This window comes from Hyla sarda, unplaced genomic scaffold (assembly GCF_029499605.1).
Source record: "Hyla sarda isolate aHylSar1 unplaced genomic scaffold, aHylSar1.hap1 scaffold_1305, whole genome shotgun sequence".
Taxonomy (NCBI): Eukaryota; Metazoa; Chordata; class Amphibia; order Anura; family Hylidae; genus Hyla; species Hyla sarda.
The window spans coordinates 63393-75128 of record NW_026607929.1 but is presented as its reverse complement, the minus strand read 5'-3'; the positions used below and the strand labels follow the sequence as shown (position 1 = coordinate 75128).

The 11736-nt window shown below is 34.0% G+C and overlaps 1 protein-coding gene across 1 annotated transcript in view; it reads right to left on the bottom strand.

Annotated features, from left to right (window-relative positions):
- Positions 1–2541: 2541 nt before the first annotated feature.
- LOC130305018 (integrin alpha-M-like) overlaps positions 2542–11736 on the bottom strand; it is a gene marked incomplete at its 5' end in the record, with an annotated part of 70783 nt that continues 61588 nt past the window's right edge. The window contains 1 exon segment of the mRNA XM_056551971.1: positions 2542–2836. Coding sequence (XP_056407946.1) covers positions 2729–2836 — 108 coding nt within the window.

Genomic DNA, 11736 nt, shown 5'->3' with positions numbered 1-11736 from the left:
ATATATATAGGTGTTACCTGTCAGTCTATAGTGAATGGTGGATCCTGTGTTATCTATATATATATGTGTTACCTGTCAGTCTATAGTGAATGGCGGATCCTGTGTTATCTATATATAGGTGTTATCTGTCAGTCTATAGTGAATAGCGGATCCTGTGTTATCTATATATATATATATAGGTGTTACCTGTCAGTCTATAGTGAATGGTGGATCCTGTGTTATCTATATATAGGTGTTACCTGTCAGTCTATAGTGAATGGTGGATCCTGTGTTATCTATATATATATATATATATATATATATATATATATATATATATATATATATATAGGTGTTACCTGTCAGTCTATAGTGAATGGTGGATCCTGTGTTATCTATATATATAGGTGTTACCTGTCAGTCTATAGTGAATGGTGGATCCTGTGTTATCTATATATATATATATATAGGTGTTACCTGTCAGTCTATAGTGAATGGTGGATCCTGTGTTATCTATATATAGGTTTTACCTGTCAGTCTATAGTGAATGGTGGATCCTGTGTTATCTATATATATAGGTGTTACCTGTCAGTCTATAGTGAATGGTGGATCCTGTGTTATCTATATATATATATAGGTGTTACCTGTCAGTCTATAGTGAATGGTGGATCCTGTGTTATCTATATATATAGGTGTTATCTGTCAGTCTATAGTGAATGGCGGATCCTGTGTTATCTATATATATAGGTGTTAGCTGTCAGTCTATAGTGAATGGCGGATCCTGTGTTATCTATATATATAGGTGTTACCTGTCAGTCTATAGTGAATGGTGGATCCTGTGTTATCTATATATATAGGTGTTACCTGTCAGTCTATAGTGAATGGCGGATCCTGTGTTATCTATATATATAGGTGTTAGCTGTCAGTCTATAGTGAATGGTGGATCCTGTGTTATCTATATATATAGGTGTTAGCTGTCAGTCTATAGTGAATGGTGGATCCTGTGTTATGTATATATATAGGTGTTACCTGTCAGTCTATAGTGAATGGTGGATCCTGTGTTATCTATATATATATATATATATATATATATATATATATATAGGTGTTACCTGTCAGTCTATAGTGAATGGCGGATCCTGTGTTATCTATATATATAGGTGTTACCTGTCAGTCTATAGTGAATGGTGGATCCTGTGTTATCTATCTATATATATATATATATATATATATATATATATATATATATATATATAGGTGTTACCTGTCAGTCTATAGTGAATGGTGGATCCTGTGTTATCTATATATATAGGTGTTATCTGTCAGTCTATAGTGAATGGCGGATCCTGTGTTATCTATATATATAGGTGTTAGCTGTCAGTCTATAGTGAATGGCGGATCCTGTGTTATCTATATATATAGGTGTTACCTGTCAGTCTATAGTGAATGGTGGATCCTGTGTTATCTATATATATAGGTGTTACCTGTCAGTCTATAGTGAATGGCGGATCCTGTGTTATCTATATATATAGGTGTTAGCTGTCAGTCTATAGTGAATGGTGGATCCTGTGTTATCTATATATATAGGTGTTAGCTGTCAGTCTATAGTGAATGGTGGATCCTGTGTTATGTATATATATAGGTGTTACCTGTCAGTCTATAGTGAATGGTGGATCCTGTGTTATCTATATATATATATATATATATATATATATATATATATATATATATAGGTGTTACCTGTCAGTCTATAGTGAATGGTGGATCCTGTGTTATCTATATATATATATATATATATATATATATATATATATATATATATATATATATATATAGGTGTTACCTGTCAGTCTATAGTGAATGGTGGATCCTGTGTTATCTATATATATAGGTGTTACCTGTCAGTCTATAGTGGATGGTGGATCCTGTGTTATCTATATATATATATATATATATATATATATATATATATATATATATAGAGGTGTTACCTGTCAGTCTATAGTGAATGGTGGATCCTCTGTTATCTATATATATATAGGTGTTACCTGTCAGTCTATAGTGAATGGTGGATCCTGTGTTATCTATATATATAGGTGTTACCTGTCAGTCTATAGTGAATGGTGGATCCTGTGTTATCTATATATATATATATATATATATATATATATATATATAGGTGTTACCTGTCAGTCTATAGTGAATGGTGGATCCTGTGTTATCTATATATATATAGGTGTTACCTGTCAGTCTATAGTGAATGGTGGATCCTGTGTTATCTATATATAGGTGTTACCTGTCAGTCTATAGTGAATGGTGGATCCTGTGTTATCTATATATATATATAAATAGGTGTTACCTGTCAGTCTATAGTGAATGGTGGATCCTGTGTTATCTATATATATATATATATATAGGTGTTACCTGTCAGTCTATAGTGAATGGTGGATCCTGTGTTATCTATATATATATAGGTGTTACCTGTCAGTCTATCGTCAATGGTGGAAAAAAAAAAAAAAAACTAAACTTTTAAAATAAATTTGTTTAATAGTAAAACTGGTTTATAAAATTATTTCCTAATAAGACATTTATTTTGTCCTCAGCTGGATGGCTAGAGGAGAGGATTATGGGAGGGTAATGTTCCATTTATGTGCAGAGTATGGGCGGAGTCAGAAAATACTGGGGGGTGGGGGGGATATGGAGAAGCTTGATGTCCTATAAGAACCGACACAGGTTATACACGGCCTCCTCATTCCGGGCCTCCGCTGGTTGGGGCGTCCACAGGTCCATTGTTTGCTGCATTTTCACCTTCTGTGTCTTCCAGCATCTGTTTGTATTGACGCTTAAAGAATCCAAGCTACAGGAGAGAAGAAAAGAACAATGAAATGAGAAGAAGATAAGAACAATGATATGAGGAGAAGATAAGAACAATGATATGAGGAGGAGAAGATAAGAACAATGATATGAGGAGGAGAAGATAAGAATAATGGTATGAGGAGGAGAAGATAAGAACAATGATATGAGGAGGAGAAGATAAGAACAATGATATGAGGAGAAGAAGATAAGAACAATGATATGAGGAGGAGAAGATAAGAACAATGATATGAGGAGGAGAAGATAAGAACAATGATATGAGGAGGAGAAGATAAGAACAATGATATGAGGAGGAGAAGATAAGAACAATGATATGAGGAGGAGAAGATAAGAACAATGATATGAGGAGGAGAAGATAAGAACAATGATATGAGGAGAAGAAGATAAGAACAATGATATCAGGAGAAGATAAGAACAATTATATGAGGAGAAGATAAGGACAATGATATGAGGAGGAGAAGATAAGAACAATGATATGAGGAGGAGGAGATAAGAACAATTATATGAGGAGAAGATAAGGACAATGATATGAGGAGGAGAAGATAAGAACAATGATATGAGGAGGAGGAGATAAGAACAATGATATGAGGAGAAGAAGATAAGAACAATGATATGAGGAGGAGAAGATAAGAACAATGATATGAGGAGGAGAAGATAAGAACAATGATATGAGGAGGAGAAGATAAGAACAATGATATGAGGAGGAGAAAATAAGAACAATGATATGAGGAGGAGAAGATAAGAATAATGGTATGAGGAGAAGATAAGAACAATGATATGAGGAGGAGAAGATAAGAACAATGATATGAGGAGGAGAAGATAAGAACAATGATATCAGGAGAAGATAAGAACAATGATATGAGGAGGAGAAGATAAGAACAATGATATGAGGAGAAGAAGATAAGAACAATGATATGAGGAGAAGATAAGAACAATGATATGAGGAGGAGAAGATAAGAACAATGATATGAGGAGGAGAAGATAAGAACAATGATATCAGGAGAAGATAAGAACAATGATATGAGGAGGAGAAGATAAGAACAATGATATGAGGAGGAGAAGATAAGAACAATGATATGAGGAGAAGATAAGGACAATGATATGAGGAGAAGAAGATAAGAACAATGATATGAGGAGAAGAAGATAAGAACAATGATATGAGGAGAAGATAAGGACAATGATATGAGGAGAAGAAGATAAGAACAATGATATGAGGAGAAGATAAGAACAATGATATGAGGAGGAGAAGATAAGAACAATGATATGAGGAGAAGATAAGAACAATGATATGAGGAGGAGAAGATAAGAACAATGATATGAGGAGAAGATAAGAACAATGATATGAGAAGAAGAAGATAAGAACAATGATATGAGGAGGAGAAGATAAGAACAATGATATGAGGAGAAGATAAGAACAATGATATGAGGAGGAGAAGATAAGAACAATGATATGAGGAGAAGATAAGAACAATGATATGAGAAGAAGATAAGAACAATGATATGAGGAGAAGATAAGAACAATGTAATGAGGAGAAGATAAAAACAATGATATGAGGAGAAGATAAGAACAATGATATGAGGAGAAGATAAGAACAATGATATGAGGAGAAGATAAGAACAATGATATGAGGAGGAGAAGATAAGAACAATTATATGAGGAGGAGAAGATAAGAACAATGATATGAGGAGAAGAAGATAAGAACAATGATATGAGGAGGAGAAGATAAGAACAATGATATGAGGAGAAGATAAGAACAATGATATGAGGAGGAGAAGATAAGAACAATGATATGAGGAGAAGATAAGAACAATGATATGAGGAGGAGAAGATAAGAACAATGATATGAGGAGGAGAAGATAAGAACAATGATATGAGGAGAAGATAAGAACAATGATATGAGGAGGAGAAGAAGATAAGAACAATGATATGAGGAGGAGAAGATAAGAACAATGATATGAGGAGAAGATAAGAACAATGATATGAGGAGAAGATAAGAACAATGATATGAGGAGGAGAAGATAAGAACAATGATATGAGGAGAAGATAAGAACAATGATATGAGAAGAAGATAAGAACAATGATATGAGGAGAAGATAAGAACAATGTAATGAGGAGGAGAAGATAAGAACAATGATATGAGGAGGAGAAGATAAGAACAATGATATGAGGCGGAGAAGATAAGAACAATTATATGAGGAGGAGAAGATAAGAACAATGATATGAGGAGAAGATAAGAACAATGATATGAGGAGAAGATAAGAACAATGATATGAGGAGGAGAAGATAAGAACAATGGTATGAGGAGGAGAAGATAAGAACAATGATATGAGGAGGAGAAGATAAGAACAATGATATGAGGAGAAGAAGATAAGAACAATGATATGAGGAGGAGAAGATAAGAACAATGATATGAGGAGAAGAAGATAAGAACAATGATATGAGGAGAAGATAAGAACAATGATATGAGGAGGAGAAGATAAGAACAATGATATGAGGAGAAGATAAGAACAATGATATGAGAAGAAGATAAGAACAATGATATGAGGAGGAGAAGATAAGAACAATGATATGAGGAGGAGAAGATAAGAACAATGATATGAGGAGAAGATAAGAACAATGATATGAGAAGAAGGTAAGAACAATGATATGAGGAGAAGATAAGACCAATGTAATGAGGAGGAGAAGATAAGAACAATGATATGAGGAGAAGATAAGAACAATGATATGAGGAGAAGATAAGACCAATGTAATGAGGAGGAGAAGATAAGAACAATGATATGAGGAGAAGATAAGAACAATGATATGAGGAGAAGATAAGAACAATGATATGAGGAGGAGAAGATAAGAACAATGGTATGAGGAGGAGAAGATAAGAACAATGATATGAGGAGAAGATAAGAACAATGATATGAGGAGGAGAAGATAAGAACAATGATATGAGAAGATAAGAACAATGATATGAGGAGGAGAAGATAAGAACAATGATATGAGGAGAAGATAAGAACAATGATGTGAGGAGGAGAAGATAAGAACAATGATATGAGGAGGAGAAGATAAGAACAATGATATGAGGAGGAGAAGATAAGAACAATGATATGAGGAGAAGATGATAAGAACAATGATATGAGGAGGAGAAGATAAGAACAATGATATGAGGAGGAGAAGATAAGAACAATGATATGAGGAATAGATAAGAACAATGATATGAGGAGGAGAAGATAAGAACAATGATATGAGGAGAAGATAAGAACAATGATATGAGGAGGAGAAGAAGATAAGAACAATGATATGAGAAGAAGATAAGAACAATGATATGAGGAGAAGATAAGAACAATGTAATGAGGAGAAGATAAAAACAATGATATGAGGAGAAGATAAGAACAATGATATGAGGAGAAGATAAGAACAATGATATGAGGAGAAGATAAGAACAATGATATGAGGAGGAGAAGATAAGAACAATTATATGAGGAGGAGAAGATAAGAACAATGATATGAGGAGAAGAAGATAAGAACAATGATATGAGGAGGAGAAGATAAGAACAATGATATGAGGAGAAGATAAGAACAATGATATGAGGAGGAGAAGATAAGAACAATGATATGAGGAGAAGATAAGAACAATGATATGAGGAGGAGAAGATAAGAACAATGATATGAGGAGGAGAAGATAAGAACAATGATATGAGGAGAAGATAAGAACAATGATATGAGGAGGAGAAGAAGATAAGAACAATGATATGAGGAGGAGAAGATAAGAACAATGATATGAGGAGAAGATAAGAACAATGATATGAGGAGAAGATAAGAACAATGATATGAGGAGGAGAAGATAAGAACAATGATATGAGGAGAAGATAAGAACAATGATATGAGAAGAAGATAAGAACAATGATATGAGGAGAAGATAAGAACAATGTAATGAGGAGGAGAAGATAAGAACAATGATATGAGGAGGAGAAGATAAGAACAATGATATGAGGCGGAGAAGATAAGAACAATTATATGAGGAGGAGAAGATAAGAACAATGATATGAGGAGAAGATAAGAACAATGATATGAGGAGAAGATAAGAACAATGATATGAGGAGGAGAAGATAAGAACAATGGTATGAGGAGGAGAAGATAAGAACAATGATATGAGGAGGAGAAGATAAGAACAATGATATGAGGAGAAGAAGATAAGAACAATGATATGAGGAGGAGAAGATAAGAACAATGATATGAGGAGAAGAAGATAAGAACAATGATATGAGGAGAAGATAAGAACAATGATATGAGGAGGAGAAGATAAGAACAATGATATGAGGAGAAGATAAGAACAATGATATGAGAAGAAGATAAGAACAATGATATGAGGAGGAGAAGATAAGAACAATGATATGAGGAGGAGAAGATAAGAACAATGATATGAGGAGAAGATAAGAACAATGATATGAGAAGAAGGTAAGAACAATGATATGAGGAGAAGATAAGACCAATGTAATGAGGAGGAGAAGATAAGAACAATGATATGAGGAGAAGATAAGAACAATGATATGAGGAGAAGATAAGACCAATGTAATGAGGAGGAGAAGATAAGAACAATGATATGAGGAGAAGATAAGAACAATGATATGAGGAGAAGATAAGAACAATGATATGAGGAGGAGAAGATAAGAACAATGGTATGAGGAGGAGAAGATAAGAACAATGATATGAGGAGAAGATAAGAACAATGATATGAGGAGGAGAAGATAAGAACAATGATATGAGAAGATAAGAACAATGATATGAGGAGGAGAAGATAAGAACAATGATATGAGGAGAAGATAAGAACAATGATGTGAGGAGGAGAAGATAAGAACAATGATATGAGGAGGAGAAGATAAGAACAATGATATGAGGAGGAGAAGATAAGAACAATGATATGAGGAGAAGATGATAAGAACAATGATATGAGGAGGAGAAGATAAGAACAATGATATGAGGAGGAGAAGATAAGAACAATGATATGAGGAGGAGAAGATAAGAACAATGATATGAGGAGAAGATAAGAACAATGATATGAGGAGGAGAAGATAAGAACAATGATATGAGAAGATAAGAACAATGATATGAGGAGGAGAAGATAAGAACAATGATATGAGGAGAAGATAAGAACAATGATGTGAGGAGGAGAAGATAAGAACAATGATATGAGGAGGAGAAGATAAGAACAATGATATGAGGAGGAGAAGATAAGAACAATGATATGAGGAGAAGATGATAAGAACAATGATATGAGGAGGAGAAGATAAGAACAATGATATGAGGAGGAGAAGATAAGAACAATGATATGAGGAATAGATAAGAACAATGATATGAGGAGGAGAAGATAAGAACAATGATATGAGGAGAAGATGATAAGAACAATGATATGAGGAGGAGAAGATAAGAACAATGATATGAGGAGAAGAAGATAAGAACAATGATATGAGGAGGAGAAGATAAGAACAATGATATGAGGAATAGATAAGAACAATGATATGAGGAGGAGAAGATAAGAACAATGATATGAGGAGGAGAAGATAAGAACAATGATATGAGGAGAAGATAAGAACAATGATATGAGGAGGAGAAGATAAGAACAATGATATGAGGAATAGATAAGAACAATGATATGAGGAGAAGAAGATAAGAACAATGATATGAGGAGAAGATAAGAACAATGATATGAGGAGGAGAAGATAAGAACAATGATATGAGGAGGAGAAGATAAGAACAATGATATGAGGAGGAGAAGATAAGAACAATGATATGAGGAGGAGAAGATAAGAACAATGATATGAGGAGGAGAAGATAAGGACAATGATATGAGGAGAAGAAGATAAGAACAATGATATGAGGAGGAGAAGATAAGAACAATGATATGAGGAGGAGAAGATAAGAACAATGATATGAGGAGAAGAAGACAAGACAATAATATGAGGAGAAGAACATAAGAACAATGATATGAGGAGTAGAAGATAAGAACAATGATATGAGGAGAAGATAAGAACAATGATATGAGGAGGAAAAGATAAGAACAATGATATGAGGAGGAGAAGATAAGAACAATGATATGAGGAGAAGAAGATAAGACAATAATATGAGGAGAAGAACATAAGAACAATGATATGAGGAGTAGAAGATAAGAACAATGTTATGAGGAGAAGATAAGAACAATGATATGAGGAGAAGAAGATAAGAACAATGACATGAGGAGGAGAAGATAAGAACAATGATATGAGGAGAAGAAGATAAGAACAATGATATGAGGAGAAGATAAGAACAATGATATGAGGAGGAGAAGATAAGAACAATGACATGAGGAGGAGAAGATAAGAACAATGACATGAGGAGGAGAAGATAAGAACAATGATATGAGGAGAAGAAGATAAGAACAATGATGTGAGGAGAAGATAAGAACAATGATATGAGGAGGAGAAGATAAGAACAATGATATGAGGAGGAGAAGATAAGAACAATGATATGAGGAGGAGAAGATAAGAACAATGATATGAGGAGGAGAAGATAAGAACAATGATATGAGGAGGAGAAGATAAGAACAATGGTTTGAGGAGGAGAAGATAAGAACAATGTTATGAGGAGAAGATAAGAACAATGATATGAGGAGGAGAAGATAAGAACAATGATATGAGGAGGAGAAGATAAGAACAATGATATGAGGAGGAGAAGATAAGAACAATGGTATGAGGAGGAGAAGATAAGAACAATCTTATGAGGAGAAGATAAGAACAATGATATGAGGAGGAGAAGATAAGAACAATGATATGAGGAGGAGAAGATATGAACAATGATATGAGGAGGAGAAGATAAGAACAATGATATGAGAAGAAGATAAGAACAATGATATGAGGAGGAGAAGATAAGAACAATGATATGAGGAGGAGAAGATAAGAACAATGATATGAGGAGGAGAAGATAAGAACAATGATATGAGGAGGAGAAGATAAGAACAATGATATGAGGAGGAGAAGATAAGAACGATGATATGAGGAGGAGAAGATAAGAACAATGATATGAGGAGAAGATAAGAACAATGATATGAGGAGGAGAAGATAAGAACAATGATATGAGAAGATAAGAACAATGATATGAGGAGGAGAAGATAAGAACAATGATATGAGGAGAAGATAAGAACAATGATGTGAGGAGGAGAAGATAAGAACAATGATATGAGGAGGAGAAGATAAGAACAATGATATGAGGAGGAGAAGATAAGAACAATGATATGAGGAGAAGATAAGAACAATGATATGAGGAGAAGAAGATAAGAACAATGATATGAGGAGGAGAAGTTAAGAACAATGATATGAGGAGAAGATAGGAACAATGATATGAGGAAGAGAAGATAAGAACAATGATATGAGGAGAAGATAAGAACAATGATATGAGAAGAAGATAAGAACAATGATATGAGGAGAAGATAAGAACAATGATATGAGGAGAAGATAAGAACAATGATATGAGGAGGAGAAGATAAGAACAATGGTATGAGGAGGAGAAGATAAGAACAATGATATGAGGATTAGAAGATAAGAACAATGATATGAGGAGAAGAAGATAAGAACAATGATATGAGGAGGAGAAGATAAGAACAATGATATGAGGAGAAGATAAGAACAATGATATGAGGAGGAGAAGATAAGAACAATGATATGAGGAGGAGAAGATAAGAACAATGATATGAGGAGGAGAAGATAAGAACAATGATATGAGGAGAAGAAGATAAGAACAATGATATGAGGAGGAGAAGATAAGAACAATGATATGAGGAATAGATAAGAACAATGATATGAGGAGGAGAAGATAAGAACAATGATATGAGGAGGAGAAGATAAGAACAATAATATGAGGAGGAGAAGATAAGACAATGATATGAGGAGAAGAAGATAAGAACAATGATATGAGGAGAAGATAAGGACAATGATATGAGGAGGAGAAGATAAGAACAATGATATGAGGAGAAGAAGATAAGACAATAATATGAGGAGAAGAACATAAGAACAATGATATGAGGAGTAGAAGATAAGAACAATGATATGAGGAGAAGATAAGAACAATGATATGAGGAGAAGAAGATAAGAACAATGACATGAGGAGGAGAAGATAAGAACAATGATATGAGGAGGAGAAGATAAGAACAATGATATGAGGAGGAGAAGATAAGAACAATGATATGAGGAGGAGAAGATAAGAACAATGATATGAGGAGAAGATAAGAACAATGATATGAGGAGAAGATAAGAACAATGATATGAGGAGGAGAAGATAAGAACAATGATATGAGGAATAGATAAGAACAATGACATGAGGAGGAGAAGATAAGAACAATGACATGAGGAGGAGAAGATAAGAACAATGACATGAGGAGGAGAAGATAAGAACAATGACATGAGGAGGAGAAGATAAGAACAATGATATGAGGAGAAGAAGATAAGAACAATGAAATGAGGAGGAGAAGATAAGAACAATGATATGAGGATGAGAAGATAAGAATAATGATATGAGGAGGAGAAGATAAGAACAATGATATGAGGAGGAGAAGATAAGAACAATGATATGAGGAGAAGATAAGAACAATGTAATGAGGAGGAGAAGATAAGAACAATGATATGAGGAGGAGAAGATAAGAACAATGATATGAGGAGGAGAAGATAAGAACAATGATATGAGGAGGAGAAGATAAGAACAATGATATGAGGAGGAGAAGATAAGAACAATGATATGAGGAGGAGAAGATAAGAACAATGATATGAGGAGGAGAAGATAAGAACAATGGTATGAGGAGGAGAAGATAAGAACAATGATATGAGGAGGAGAAGATAAGAACAATGATATGAGGAGGAGAAGATAAG